This window comes from Trichomycterus rosablanca, chromosome 27 (assembly GCF_030014385.1).
Source record: "Trichomycterus rosablanca isolate fTriRos1 chromosome 27, fTriRos1.hap1, whole genome shotgun sequence".
Lineage (NCBI taxonomy): Eukaryota > Metazoa > Chordata > Actinopteri > Siluriformes > Trichomycteridae > Trichomycterus > Trichomycterus rosablanca.
Genome location: NC_086014.1, coordinates 4678569 through 4695204, shown reverse-complemented (window position 1 = coordinate 4695204; position 16636 = coordinate 4678569). Strand labels below are relative to the sequence as shown.

At 40.7% G+C, this 16636-nt stretch overlaps 1 protein-coding gene across 1 annotated transcript in view; it reads right to left on the bottom strand.

The window, feature by feature from the left end:
• Positions 1-16636, bottom strand: part of LOC134303844 (low-density lipoprotein receptor-related protein 1B-like) — a 142217-nt gene that overhangs the window by 72357 nt on the left and 53224 nt on the right. Inside the window, exons 21-30 of the mRNA XM_062989295.1 lie at positions 14640-14885; positions 14030-14227; positions 12896-13100; positions 10600-10764; positions 7859-8103; positions 7408-7539; positions 6481-6708; positions 6220-6394; positions 4042-4136; positions 2911-3060 (exon numbers count right to left, since the gene is read on the bottom strand). Of these exons, the coding sequence (XP_062845365.1) occupies positions 2911-3060; positions 4042-4136; positions 6220-6394; positions 6481-6708; positions 7408-7539; positions 7859-8103; positions 10600-10764; positions 12896-13100; positions 14030-14227; positions 14640-14885 (1839 nt within the window). The remainder of the gene's footprint in view (positions 1-2910; positions 3061-4041; positions 4137-6219; positions 6395-6480; positions 6709-7407; positions 7540-7858; positions 8104-10599; positions 10765-12895; positions 13101-14029; positions 14228-14639; positions 14886-16636) is intronic.

The window sequence follows — 16636 nt, the reverse complement described above, 5'->3', positions numbered from 1 at the left end:
AGTTGTGACGTGGGGCCTCCATGGATCAGACTTGTTTGTCCAGCACATCCCACAGATGCTCGATTGGATTGAGATCTGGGGAATTTGAGATCAAACTAGTTGTTGTGCTCCTCAAACCATTCCTGAACCATTTTTGCTTTGTGGCAGGGCTCATTATGCTGCTGAAAGAGGCCACAGCCATCAGGGAATACCGTCTCCATGAAAGGGTGTACACGGTCTGCAACAATGCTTAGGTAGGTGGTACGTGTCAAAGCTGTTTCCCTCTGACCTTCCAACAATGAATGATTGGCTGAGGTGCAGTAAGAGGACCTGGAAGGCATCTCATGTACATCTGATAAGAGCAGTATAGACAAAAAGGTCAAAGTCGATTTCTATCTGCTGCCTCAGCATCAATTTTAAAACAGGTTAGAGGATCTCTAGATTCGCCTATATCTGTCCTTTCAGATATTAAAGACATACACTGATCAGCCATAACATTAAAACCACCTTCTTGTTTCAACACTCACTGTCCATTTTATCAGCTCCACTTACCATATAGAAGCACTTTGTAGTTCTACAATTACAGACTGTAGTCCATCTGTTTCTCTACATGCTTTTTCAACCTGCTTTCACCCTGTTCTTCAGTGGTCAGGACCCCCCACAGGACCACTACAGAGCAGGTATTATTTAGGTGGTGGATCATTCTCAGCACTGCACTGACACTGACATGGTGGTGGTGTGTTAGTGTGTCTTGTGCTGGTATGAGTGGATCAGACACAGCAATGCTGCTGGAGTTTTTAAATACAGTGTCCACTCACTGTCCACTCTATTAGACACTCCTACCTAGTCGGTCCACCTTGTAGATGTAAAGTCGGAGACGATCGCTCATCTATTGCTGCTGTTTGAGTCGGTCATCTTTGAGATCTTCATCAGTGGTCACAGGACGCTGCCCACGGGGAGCTGTTGGCTGGATATCTTTGGTTGGTGGACTATTCTCAGTCCAGGAGGGACAGTGAGTGGACATGGTGTTTAAAAACTCCATCAGCGCTGCTGTGTCTGATCCACTCATAGCAGCACAACACACACTAACACACCACCACCATGTCAGTGTCACTGCAGTGCTAAAAATGATCCACCACCTAAATAAAACCTGCTCTGTAGTGGTCCTGTGGGGGTCCTGACCATTGGAGAAAAGCATGAAAGTGGGCTAACAAAGCATGCAGAGAAACAGATGGACTACAGTCAGTAATTGTAGAACTACAAAGTGCTCCTATATGGTAAGTGGAGCTGATAAAATGGACAGTGAGTGTAGAAACAAGGAGGTAACGTTAATGTTATGGCTGATCAGTGTATATGTATATCAGAGTGGCCTGGCTGCAAGAGTTGCCTATTGGGATAGGGTTTACCAAGACAAGCACTATGGAGTCTGGTAATGCAATAGATTCTCATCCTCCTGTTGAGTTCACACTGTTTCATGAAGGGAAATGCTCTGGGTGTGTTATAATTCCTCTGGCTGCAGAATGTTGTTAAATATGAAACAGCAGGGTTAGAGTAGGAGGGGGTAGGCTAATTTAAACTCCTTGTAGCAGATGCTTCAAGTGAAGCCTGGCATCCTTAGCTGATGATCTCCATCACCTGATACAGCTGCTGTTCTTGAGGATTTATTAGTGTCAATCCAGAGAACAGTAAAAAATATGTAAAGAGTTTGAAGCATGTTATCGCTTGTCATTATTAAGTCTTTGTTTAAAATGATCACTCCTTAACCCTGGAGCTTATTTTGAGTCTAAATATGTCAGTAAAAATAGGCTATTTTTAAATAATCTTGTTTGGGCCGTATCTACACCTTGGTTGACGTGTCAACGTGAAGCTAAAAGCTAAAATAACATCCATGAAAGTCGCACCATTTTTCATTGTGATCATCTCAACTGTTTGGTAGAGGCTCACTAAAAATACTGTGTGTACTTATAATTGGTATAGTCCCAAGAAACTAAGAAATGCAAAGAAATAATTACTTTAACATTATTTTCCTAGTGAGACCATTAAAGGGTTAAGAAATTTGAACCCCTTTCAGAAGGTAGGAGAGGATTTACCATGTATCGTGCTCAGTTAACGTCTAAAAACTGAAAGAGGTGATGAACAGGTAAGTAAGCAGAAGCAAAAGTGTACTAACGTTATTGAAGTTTAATCAGATTGACAGGTTGAGCTCCTGTACAAATTCTATTGAATTTGTATTTATATTGGTGAGTAAGTCTGCCAATCAGGGTCCTTACACAGCGTATGAAGATCCCACCCACATATAGACCGGTCGTCCCATCCTAGCAGATACGGTGGCCAATTAGTATCTGCTGCAGGCAGTGCCAATTATGATGGCGCCCAGCTGACCGGTGGCAACGCCAAGTTTCAAACTGAGGAGTTCAGAATCTCGGTGCTGGTGTGCTGAACGTTTTAACTACATTGTTTTTGTTGTCTATTTACACACTTTACATGCACTTGTGTTACACATATTACACACACGTCCAAGTCCCAATGGAAACACTAAAAGAAACCATTTAGAACCAGTTCTGCAACACATGTTAGATCAAAGTTGTTCAAATGAGCCCGTGTCCCAAAAAATTAAAAGGCAGCACGGCTTGTTTTTCACAATCTTATAATGAGAAGGATCTGAGGTAATGAGAGAAGGTAGGAAGCATCACTTCTTGGCATTTGCAGTCTGTTTGATGCAAAACCATCTGGTCACTAACTTTCACTTCAAAACTGTCAAAGAAACTTAGGAAAAAAACTAATAATAAATGACAACAAGGGAAGAGAGGAGAGAGAAGAGAGAGAAGAGATGAATCCATGCAAACATACACACATAACTTCTACAGACATACGAAGGTGAGTCTCTTTTTTCACTCTCTCCTCCGGAACCAAAAACATTTTCGTACTCACCCATAACAGCCAGCGCCGTTGCCTTCGTCAGCATCTTCTTCAGGCTCTCGATCACTTCCAGACCACTGCCGTCCAGATTACATCTACTGATGGTGCCATTTTCTAAACTGATCCAATAGAGTTTGCCAGAAGAAAAGTCAATAGATAGACCTGCAGAGCACAAAGAACAAGGCAAACGTTTATAAAAAAAAATCCCTGTATATCGTGTGAGCTTTTTTAAGTAAATACTATATCAGAAATTATGCGACTTTAAGTATGTGACACATACATCTAAACATACTGATAAACATAAGTCTGCCTGGCCAAACAGTACCCATACAAATGCCATGGTCCTTACAAATGAAAGTAAACATTTGACTTTCTGGGTAATTAAATTTCTCAAGGGGCCACATGAGAAACTGGGACTGTTGTGGAGGCTGAACTTAATTCTGCTTAATATTAACTGTACGAGGGTTCTTCAAAAAGTTTCCGCATTTTTAAAATGCGGATAGCCAAAGTGCTGTACAATGCCCAGGTGTGATTTTGGTCGTTCCACATCTGCATGTTCTCATTTGGTTTTTACCTTCCTTACTTGACCATGGAGAATTCCACTCATCGGTTACAATCTGTTCTAAATTGCAGCGACAGGGACGCAATTACAAGCCCTCACTGTTTAATCTCTTCTAAATGGCATACACACCGGGCAAAACAATGCTGGCTTGGCATAGAAGCAAGAAAGGACAAGAAATTATGGATGCCATTAGGAGTTTTGAAATGAGCAAATTAGTTTTAGTTCAGGCTGTTCTGACTTGGGTTAACTACACAATGTACAATGACTTACAGTAGTGTATAAACTGAAGAACAAGGAACAGAACTGTGTGCTTCTCTTTATACTGCTCTAGTCACATCACATTGGGTGTTGGACTTTGGAACCTCCATTCTGTGCTTATTGTTGTTTCTTATTTGCTTACAATATTTTTGTTATAACAATTGTTTACATCTACACACACATGCACAATGTACAAGCCGTGTTTTTGACTTGATTGCCCAGATATCCATTCCTCAAGTATGCACATTTATCCATTTATTTATAATAATCAATTCCACATGTTACAGATGTGTTTTAAATCAGTACTGTGTTTCTGATTTTACCGACTGGCTCTTTTTGGTTCTGATGCAGGATCTTGTTGTTGCTGCCATCCATGTTTGCCATGTTAATGGTATTTCCATCAATCCAGTACAGTTTCCTGGTAAAGAAACACAATGTAGTAAACAATGTATGATCAGTCTCTAAAGGCTAAATGTATAAAAGAGAAAAGGCACAATACAATGTTTATTTGATGGAAAACAATCTTCACTTAAAATACCCTGATGATTATAAGTTCTAAGATCTACTTTTTAAGATTTTAAGCTTTAATGGGTTCAATTTAACCAGCCCTCGAAAAGATAACCAGTTCATTTCAGTTAATCATGTTGATGAAGTTGTAAATCAAAGCCGTTGTATAAAAATGACACACCACAGCTTTAATAAACACATTTTCAAATGAACACCTTATTGTAATCAAATTGCAAATTGTAATCATGTATTCATTTGGCATGGATGGTCAAAACTCTAATGCGAACACTAACACGATATGAATTTGGGACGGAGCCATTACAAACACCCTCCACCAGGCACCTTGATAAAAACAAATGAGGAAACTTGTCATTGACTATCGAAACAAGGACATGATAGATGCTAATATGGGATTGGCTGGCAACCAGCATTGACTTGTTATGAGCGTCTTAATGAGCAGTTCTGTCCTGGCAGAATTAATAAGCTGTGTGATGCGGCGTGGTCAGACACACCAACGCATTAGCATTAGAAGCATGGTGGAGTAATTGGCTGTCTAAAGTTCTGTATCTACAAAGCCACTAAGCTGCTAATGAAACTGAACACTGACAAATGATTGCAAATCCATTTTGACTGCTTATTTTGCTTTTTTTTTATTTTAAGTATCTGTGGGATTGTAACATTCAGGGTTAGATGTGCTGCGCTTCATGCAGCATTTTTCAATTAGTATAGATCCAAATCTGAACTATTTGTACTGTACTTAATGGGCTATTGGCTGTTTCCGAATGCACAAGGGTACTCGTGAAAGTCTGCGCTAATTCTTGCTTCATTCATCTGACTTGCTTTAGTGCACTTCATGTTGTTTTTCCTTGCTGTTTTCCCACTGCTTATTCACATGAGAAGCATTTTGCACTTCGCTCACCGCGGGACTCGGTGCTCGGATGAGCGGTGCGGTAAAACAGCATCAAAGTGTTTGACGACACAAATACAGATTTGTGTAAAATAATAGTCAAATTTACTTTAAAAGCATTCACATGTATCTATGTTTAGCTGTATTTTCCTCACTGCTTCACTTTAAACTTGTGTTATAGCTCAGGGTGCTGAGAAAAAAGCTTAGCGTGGCTTAATGTACTAACCTTGCTCGTTTTATTACAACAAATCCTCTTAAGCTTTGTTTAAGTTAACCATTGTTCATGTTAAGCATTGTTCGTACAGCCTGAATCGCTTTTACCACGTCATATCAAACAGTTCGTCCCAATGGAGGCACTTTGAAAAGGTCAGCGACAAACTGGGTCAAAGTTCAATCCGGTGGCAAGCTAAGCACCACTGCCACACTCCACAGAAAAGCAAGCACAAGCGGTTTTGCCACTTCTCATGTGAATGTGCTCTTACTGCCCAAGGAGAGTCTCAGGCTAGTACAAAGGACCTTGCTATTGTCCATGTATTCTTTTAGTGCTTATGCAGCAATGAGTTGACTTTCCATCCTGCCTTCCCTCCTTCAGATACAGTCAATTGTGTCTGTTTACTGCCCGATCAGTTTGGTGGCGTGGTTGAGACTCAAGACACAGGTTTGCTAGCATACTGCTGAGTCACCTGAGCGTCTTTATATTCTGTTTTTATGAGGATGTAAAACAATTTTATTGTGACAACACGACTGCACTTCATATGCATTTACGCAGGAAATAATGTTGTGCAGGTGCTTTTCTGAGTCACGTCCAACACCAGTATATGGGCCATTCCGCCGAATCGGTGCCATTTCCTTCCCCAGGAGATTATATGTATAAATGTTTATAAAAATGTACTTTAAAATGCATTCTTTAATGGGGATATATAATTTTAATTGTTAATAAAAAAAATAAAGTATTTTTAATGTCCCACTCTCTAACACTACACTTAAAATAATAAGATATAATGAGTAATTTGGCCTGTAGTCTGTAGCTACAAGTGTGTATTATGATTATTATTGTTATTATTACATAAATGCACATTTTTGTTACCCTTTCGATGGATGCAGAACGAGGCACTTTGGCTTATCGATGCCATGAAGGACGGTGGTTCTAAGAGATCCATCTAAACGGGCAACGTTAATGTGATTCTCCTCGCCATCTGAACTCATCCAGTACAGGTTTCTGGACAACCAGTCCACAGACAAACCTCGAACATTCAGCAGATCTATGGAAAGAAGTACAAATACATCAGCATGCAATTTATATTCAGGAGGTTCCAAAAGTCAAGGGTCAACCTTGATCAACCGCTACCTCCAGATACGACAGTCTCCAGGTTGGTTCCGTTAATCGATGCCCGCTTAATCGTCTGAGTTTTAACGTCGGACCAGTAAATCCGCTCCTCTTCGGCGTCGTAATCTACAGCTGTGACATCATCAACGTCGGGCGCCGTCAATGCCGTGACGATGTTGATGTAGGGATTGTCTGTGTCCACCCCTCGGATTTCGGATCTCCGGGCGTACAGCAAAAACCTTTTCACGACTTCCCAGAGCAGAAATAGGCCACACACACACACACACACACACACACACACACACACACAGCCAACAAGAGCGAGAAAAAAGAGAATGTCATGAATATGCTATTATTAGTTAAAAGTAAGAATGTGACAGTGGTAAATGTGTTGTGTTCCATGCTTCCAATTTTACTGACTGCTTAACACTGGTCAGGGTTGTGGTGGGGTGTGCCACCCAGAAACAGGGTGCCCGTGTAACACACACACACACACACACACACACACACACATACATACATTTACCCATATGATCCTATTTAAGGCAATTTAGAACAACCAATCCATCTTCTTTAGGTTTTTAGGAGGTGACGGTGAACCAGAGCACCCGAAAGAAACAAGGGGGAAGAACATGCAAAACGACACAGAAAGAACAGATGCGGGATCAAACCCGATGACAATATTTCAATATATACAGGCATCATAACCTAATATAGAAACAAGCCTCTAAAACCACATATTAGGTCTGAGAGCATACTCAACATGGTTGATGCAGAGAACTAAACGTCTCTTAGCAACCTTAGTAAAGATGCACCCTGTATATTTAGTACTTTTATTCTACAGGAGCCCTTCTAACCAATTTACGCCCCCCCTCCACACCTCTACACAGTGTTGCTGAGATTTTATAAATAGGTTACTTAAATAAACCTTCATTGCCCCCGTCTCACCTTGGCAGGTGTGGTTGTTTGAAGAAAGTTTCGTAAGGTAAGGGCAGGCACAGGAGGCAGAGCTGTTGTAGTTGATCAGACAAAGATGAGAACAGGGACCTTTTCCGCCATTACTGTCACATGGGTTTGGAGCTCAAATAGGGAAAGCAAGGATGTGAGATAGAGAGAGAGGAAAAATAATTTGATTACAATAGTGATAATTACGGTCCAAGCATTAATCAAGTACATTGAAGTAGCAGTTTTATTTGAATCTTACTGAAATACTTCAGTATGGACAGACAGTCCAACAATCAGTAGTGAACAGTACAGACACTCTACTGCACTTATGAACCAATCCTGGTTTCTAACTGTGTTTTATTATTTAATTAATTTTCCCCAATTATACTAATATTTTGATTTAGCCAAGTGAAAGACATGTTTGATTGCCAACTACACTTAGACGAGCACTTACTCTGAGGCTGCCGACTCGGGTGGAAGACCTCAAGGTCGAAAGGCTGAGCGCTGGTCTTTTGTATTACAGTGACATTGGCACCGGTCCATTTACTGGCTTTGGTTAGGGTGTTTGTCCTCCAGTCAGTCCAGAATACATCACCTCCAAAGATAGACACGGCAAATGGATGAGACAGGTACTCATGACCTCTTAGGATCTCGATCAAGCCAGTTCCATCGTAAAGGGAGGAGTAAATAGCATCAGATCTGTGGAGGGATAGAGGTTAGGAATCATCACCACCATTATTATAGTGTTTATTATCCAAAGTGTTTATTTATGAACAATGTTGTGCCCCAATAAATGTCTATTAACAGAAACAGCAAGTAACAATGTATCCACTTAAGAAAATTACTTTCACCCTGTCCTCTGTCCTGCAGTTTAAATCTAAGATGTTGAGAAGACACTGAAATCTGATAAATGTTAGACATCAGAGAGATAGATAGAGAGAGAGAGAGAGAGAGAGAGAGAGAGAGAGAGAGAGAGAGAGAGTCTGCATAATCTGATTACAGCTGGGACTAAACAAAGTGAGGAATCGATTTGACTGCTCACAAGATTTCATCACTAGTCCTCCCTGTGCCGCTGGGTACAGAATAACCTGAACTCTTTCAATCAGCCCCATTATAAAGACTTGAAGTAAACGTAAAATGAGGTGTTTAACTTTGTGGCAACAGTTCAGGAAAGACCCTTTTAAGTCTCAGCCTGACTGTGCTCCTGTGCATGATGCAAAGGTACAAATTCCCAGAGACACACTTCTGGAAAGCTTTCCCAGAAAATTAAAGGCTTTTATAGCCACTTTTTTGCTCCCTTAAGTGGAATGCAGGCTAAGGGTCAGTGTGGGTCTGACAGCAATGTGGCATAACGAAAGCAGGGCAGAAATACACCCTTAATCCAGTGCCAATTTATCAAAGGGCAATATAGACTTACACATGCCTGCCGCACATACTTGTGCCTAGGGGCAGTTTAAAGCTGCCAAGCCATTTTGTGTATGATTGAGTATTTGGAAGAAAGCCATGAAAGCAAAGAAGACAGTGACCAAGGTGACCACTTTTTTTTTTAGAAAGGGCAACGCTCAACCCCTTTATTACTGCTAAAGAATTATATCAACTATTGCTTGTGTGCAATATGTACAGGTGCGGACATTTGCACTGGGTGTAGGAAGAGAGGTAATTGCAGTGCAGTTCATGGTTTATTGTTTACTGTTGTTCCTGCTGCTTTCATGTCCTCCTGTAATTCTTTTTGAGTGATGGCTGGCTTGTCTCTCACCTTCCTTATTGTTAGTCTAATATAACCATGTAAAATCCATGTAGTGATGCTTCATATAAATACCCACAGACAAATACCCATGTAGTGATGCTTTATACAAATACCCACAGACAAATACCCATGTAGTGATGCTTTATACAAATACCCACAGACAAATACCCATGTAGTGATGCTTTATACAAATACCCACAGACAAATACCCATGTAGTGATGCTTCATACAAATACCCACAGACAAATACCCATGTAGTGATGCCTCATACAAATACCCACAAATAAATACCCATGTAGTGATGCTTTATACAAATACCCACAGACAAATACCCATGTAGTGATGCTTTATACAAATACCCACAGACAAATACCCATGTAGTGATGCTTTATACAAATACCCACAAATAAATACCCATGTAGTGATGCTTTATACAAATACCCACAAATAAATACCCATGTAGTGATGCCTCATACAAATACCCACAAATAAATACCCATGTAGTGATGCTTTATACAAATACCCACAAATAAATACCCATGTAGTGATGCTTTATACAAATACCCACAAATAAATACCCATGTAGTGATGCTTCATATAAATACCCACAGACAAATACCCATGTAGTGATGCTTTATACAAATACCCACAAATAAATACCCATGTAGTGATGCTTTATACAAATACCCACAAATAAATACCCATGTAGTGATGCTTCATATAAATACCCACAGACAAATACCCATGTAGTGATGCTTTATACAAATACCCACAGACAAATACCCATGTAGTGATGCTTTATACAAATACCCACAAATAAATACCCATGTAGTGATGCTTTATACAAATACCCACAAATAAATACCCATGTAGTGATGCCTCATACAAATACCCACAAATAAATACCCATGTAGTGATGCCTCATACAAATACCCACAAATAAATACCCATGTAGTGATGCTTTATACAAATACCCACAAATAAATACCCATGTAGTGATGCTTTTACATCTTCATTAGCCCAACGTAATAGCTGTGCATGCAAAAACCTTCTCCATTTTCTGAGTATTTGCTTATCATGCAAATTTTTTAAGCGGCTGTGCAGGGAGAGAACTAGTAGTACCCTTTAAATATCATCTTTCAAGGGACGACACAATTAGTAAGATCATTTTCCTCTCAGACTGACCAGTTTATGGTTCACATGGGAAAGAGAAAGAAAAAAAAGACACAGGAAACGCAAAGAAGCATACATTTAGAGATTGAGGACAGATAAATAGAGATGGTGCAGACTGCAGTGCTTTTGACTTTCTCATGGGAGGCGTAAAGTAAGAGAAGTTCAAACTTCAGCAACAACTGTGTGAAAAGAGGTGATGAAATACTGAGCGAGCTTCCGACGTGTTAAAGTGTGTGTGTGTGTGTGTGTGTAAGAACTGTAATGTGTGTCATCACCTGGCATCGGTCCACACGATCCTCCTCTCCAGGTGATCGAGAGCAAGTCCGTTAGGCCACGCCCCCACCTCCATATCTTCATACACCACATGGCGACCGGAGCCGCTCATTGAGGCGCCCTCGATACGAGGGAACATGGCATCCCAATCGGTCCAGAACAGAACCCTGAACACACACACACACACTTAGATTCCAGCATGGAATAAACCGATCAGGCATAACATTATGACCACCTTCCTAATATTCCCCTTTTGCTGCCGAAACAGCACTGACCCGTCGAGGCATGGACTCCACGAGACGTTAGAGATGTTAGCAGCAGATCCTGTAGATTTAACTCCTTTAAGTTGTGAGGTGGGGCCTCCATGGATCAGACTTGTTTGTCAAGCACATCCCACAGATGCTCGATTGGATTGAGGTCTGGGGAATTTGGAGGACAAGTCAACACCTCAAACCCGTTGTTGTGCTCTTCAAACCATTCCTGAACCATTTTTGCTTTGTGGCAGGGCGCATTATCCTGCTGAAAGAGGCCACAGCCATCAGGGAATACCGTCTCCATGAAAGGGTGTACATGGTCTGCAACAATGCTTAGGTAGGTGGGACGTGTCAAAGTAACATCAACATGGATGGCAGGACCCAAGGTTTCCCAGCAGAACATTGCCCAAAGCATCACACTGCCTCCGCCGACTGGCCTTCTTCCCATAGTGCATCCTGGTGCCATGTGTTTCCCAGGTGAGCCACGTGATGTCCTTTGCCCCTGTCAAACTCACTCAAATCCTTATGCTCGCCCATTTTTCCTATTTCTAACACATCAACTTTCCATTTTTTTTAAAGTGAGCAGAAACCAGAATACCTAAAGGAACCCACTGGATGATGGTAAAAAAGAAAACTGCAGAGCATTCCACAGCCAGATACCAAGGACGAACCTTGAACACAGAACCTTTGTGCTGTGGAGATCTACCATAACCTGCAGCGCTACAGAGCTGCTCATGATTAATCATTGTACCATCCACTAGTGTATGTGCATGTGTGGTGTACAGCAAGTCAAATTCATACAAACTGCCTGATCACCTGACCATTTTAATTAAACATTCCTATCCTAAAGAATCACAACCCTACATTGACAGGTGACTGCTCTGGACACTACAGTCACCTGATCTAAACCCAGTTAAACATCTAAAGGACATGTTGGACCAAGTCTTTCAATAAGCGAGAGGCATTTTATCTTTCTCTAATAAAACTTTATTTATTTCTCCAGACTACTTCCAGAGACACCTTGGTAAGAATCTTTATTTTTTTATTTTTTAGGATGTCCCCCTGTCAGTATCCAGCTGTGTGTTTGTTTCGCGCTCTTTCTTGCTCTGTGCTCAACATGACTGAATCGATAAAGAAAAAATATATATATCTGTCCATCCATACTGCTCAGCAGCAGCCTTTCTACAAATCAATGTGTCATAGCTCTGTGTAATTCGGTGTTACATATTTAAACAGGGGCAGCTGTTTTCAGTCAGAAGGAAATCATATAGCAGAGCACACTGGCATTTGAAGGGTCAACCCACAGCAATGTGCCGTTTTAAGCCCTTTACTTTTTCCATCGAGGTGAAGTCTTACAGAGAGCTGTATAGCGTACAGAGAGAAACGGAGGGCAAATTGTCCATTATTACTGTAGGCCCCATGGACAGTGGCAGTGAAACCCTTTAAGGCTCCCATGTCTTTAGACATGTCCAATTTTGCTTGTTGGATGTGCGGCTGGGTTGGTAGCACCACCTATGATTCAAACTCAAGTGCTAAAGATGTTTAGTGATGGTAGGCCAGTGCATTAGGCATCTGTGCCTCCTAAGTACCCATATGACTTTTATTTGTTATCTAAAGCGCTCTGGTTTGGCCTGTTTTATTCAAATATGGTCAAAATGTTACCAATCACATCACAGGTCAATCTATGTTTTTGATGTAACTATGGGTCTGACTGAAAATCTCTCTACATAATCAAATGCACGCTCCTAGATGCCTTAAAATGCTTCCTACTAAGATGCCTTAAACTGTTATAAACTAATTGAATAATGAGGAAATCCCAGCATTTAGTGTGGCACAACTTTTCTCTAAATAATCTGCTTTATGAGTTCGATATTTTATTAGAATCCTCTATAATTAGGCAGCTGCCTAGGTAGGCGGTAAGCAGCAAGGCAGCTCACTAGGTTTTTGGACAGACCCTATGTTTTTGAGTTCATATGACATACCAATGGCCTGTAGACATGAGACCTTATCAGATATAAAATACTCTATAAAAGCAGGTACCCACCCTTGTCCCGGATCCACAGCGATGGCACGCGGATGCTCCATTCCTCCAGCGATCAGCGTAGAGCGCATCTCGCCGTTCATTTTAGACACCTCGATCTGATCGAGATTACTGTCGATCCAGTACAGATTTCCAGCAATCCAATCAACTGCTAAACCTTCAGGAGTGGCCAGTCCATGCTGCACGACCACCCTGATCCCTGAAACACCTAACAAACACACATTTACATCAGGACGTACTTTAGCTTATTTATCTAGTGGGATAAATGCACATTTTACCCCAATGTGCTGTTTCATTTGTATAACAGCAAAATTGATATAGAAAATTATGTGGCATGATTTTGCATGTACAGTATATGCTCCAAGGATATATACAAAACAAAGGTCTTCTTTTAGCTTAGATAACTTTTCACTTTTTTCTTTTCAACAATTTAAAAATATAGTTTGACTTTTAAACACGCATTTTTGTTTTCATCCATCTCAAGACACAGAAAACCAATAAAAGTCAATAATGCATTCGGCCTGTATTTCCAAAAGCACTACGAAACATCGTGTTTTTCCATCTGGGTTCCATTACCCTGCCTGTCTAAGTGTCACTTACTGAACTGAAATATTTACTGTGGTTCATACCATGGTGTTCTTTATCAAAGCAGAGAGAGGAAGAGAAAGCAAGCTGTGTGAAGCTTTCTAGGAACAACACTGGTTTGAGCAAGAAGTCAAAGAGGCCATCCATGTATGTAAAGAGGGAATGACCATCCCTGAACCCCCTGAGTCCCTTGGTGGGGAAGGGGAGGGGGGTGTTTGAGAGTACATCTCTCACCATCTTACCATGCCGTGATTGCAATATAGGCACTTTTCCATTAATTTTATTAAGAGAATGGTGGCTGACCTGGCAAGACTACTAAACAGTAAGAACACCAATGGTGGAGTACTAAAATGACATAGTATGCTATATGTGGACAATTTGTAAATGTGAGCTGCATGGTCTTCATCACTGCTATGGTAAATCCAGCACTCAGAGACAAGAGAAATGAGTTTACAATTTTAATCGCTTTAAAAAGCTAAAGTACCACATTGAAAAATTCCAGATGTGTAACCCAGTGTACCTTTAAACAGTGTGTGTTCGTGTGTGCGCTACCTCCGCTGTCAGAGATTTTGCCAGAGTAAATCTGATCCTCCACCACATCAGTCCAGTAAAGCAGCCTTTGGCTAAAATGGAAATCCAGCGTGATGGTGTTCCTCAGTGCTGGAACGAGCAGACTGTAATCACCCGTCTTCAGGTCGATACGGCGAATTTCATGCCGAATGGAGAATATCACAAATGGCTCGAATGGATCTGAAATAAGTGAAAAATCACAAGAGGCAACAGTTGATATTAAACAGAGGGAAGTGGGTATGTTTAATTTAAATGAGTATAATAATCTTCCCATAAGGATTATAAACTGGTGAGATGGATCATTAGTGACTCAAAAAAATGAAGTGTAACTGGTAACAATCCAATCAGGTAGGTCTACTATATTTTATTTGTTTTATTACAAGAGTCTGTGGCCCATGTTGGCATATTTTTACTCCATTTGGCCCCCAACAAGAACAGTTTGGACACTCCTGCAGTAAGGGAACTTAATAATTCTCAGTTCAGGTATAAAGGGAATAGGTACGGCTTAAGTGCCTATCAGATCAGCAAAAATACGATGGCCCTTGTATCTCTCAATGTGTGTGTGTGTGTTTGTGTGTGTGTGTTTTGGTACCTGTGCTCTGACAGCTCTCTCCATCAGATTCCAGCCTCCATCCTGGATAACAGGTGCATTTGATGAAATGTTTGTGTTGTTCACACACTTGGCTACAGCGTGTGTGTGCAGAACAGACATCCTCAGGTTCACAGGTGCGTCCATCAGGGGCGAGATGAAAACCCACAGGGCAAAGACACACGGTGCCTTTACCTGGAGCTACAGCACAGCCGTGACTACAGCCTCCGTTATCTAAAGAGCACCGGTCTGAAAGAAACACACAGAAAAAGGGTTATTAATTCTATATTTTGTGTTTAATAAATGATATATTTAATCATATATTCATTTCATGAGTGATTATTGTTTCATGTTTATTATTGTAGTGGATCACCCTTTACTCCTACTTGAATCAAGAGAGAACAAGGGCCACAGCACTTTTAAAAAGAAGCCCATGTGCTAAGGTATTGCATTTTTGGAGAACCAATATATTCCCATGGCATCTACTCACTTTTTTACTTATTTTGCAGCACGGTTTAGCTGTACAGCTTCACTGCACACATTACAGACTGTCGGCCCTTGTTCGAGATTCCTTAGGTGCCACGTGATAGGTGGTCTGTAGTTTATGCATAAACACTTTTATATCTATATTCTTGAAAGCTGTTATAACATTGCAAATTACCCCCAGTGGGATAGTAAAGGGTTATCTTATCCTATCTTATCTTAATATACTAATTTGGTGGTCTGACTTTCTATAATCTTCAACTTTGTGTCATGGCTGTCTAATTACTGATTCATGTATTTATTAATTGAGAAACTACAGCTTATGACTACTCTGTGCCCATATACTGTGAACAAGGTAAGTTGAACTGTACCCATTAAAAATACATGGAAGAGTAGTCTCTTGCCAAGGCCACAAAGCAAACCTAAATCATCAGCGTAGGCTGAGAGAAAAAAAAAAAAAAAACGACTGGCCATTCGTTTAAAGCAGCTGTCAAGCAGGTGGAATATTACATGAGCTTAAAGGCTGTGAAGCGAGAGAGAAGCCTTTGACCTGTGCCTGTATGATTTTATGGATTGTGCTGCTCCAGCGACTGGCTGACTGAATAATAACATGGATAAAAAGATGATCCTGATAAAAATACTTCTGTAATAATAAATCTATTCTTTATGTCTTTCCTCAATCAGCATCAATGAAACTGATGGAATCTAGATCACAGAGTAACAATTGGTTGGATGTGTTTAGAATTTTTATGGCAATCCATATATCCATAATCCACGCTTGCTACGACCAGCTAAACTTGACAGTTATCCTCTGTGCATGATGTGATATGTCCATGTGATGCTATTACTTGCAAGTTATACAGTAATAGTTTCAGTTACTGTGCAACAAAAATGTGGCCGTTCATTCTCTCTCTCTGTGTGTATGTGTCTTCAATTTGTCCTGTATGTGCACAAAAATCGATCCTTCTGACTATGATTGACTGCTCTCTGATTCTTCACTGAATTGAGAAAAGGGGATTTGATTCTACGCAACATAGAAAAAAGCAAACAAGCTAAAGAAGTTAACAGACGGGACGGCAGCATCTGCTGGTGCTGATTTGCTGTTAGACAGTGTGTGTGTGTGTGTGTGTGTGGGTTTGTTTTCCACATCTGAGAACAGCATATCTGGGAAATGAAATCTCCGAACAGATGAGTTGATTGACAGAGCCATGTAAATAGGTGAAGGTAACAAGCACACACGCGCCGCCACACACACACACATAATTATCTACTTAATTATCAGCTGCTCAGCTTTTACTTGCTCCATTCCTTTCCTTAACTACTCATTTTTTTCACCTTAACCATGCACTCCATCTTTCAGAAGAATGAGCTCACTTTTAAGGCGTCATGAATAGCACTTGGTGCACAGGTTAAGTCTCAGCAAGCTGGATGATGAACATGCGAAGCTTAACATCCCGGTCAACAAAGCCAGTAGAAACACGTCTACGAATGTTCATAATTGCCTGATATCATGAACT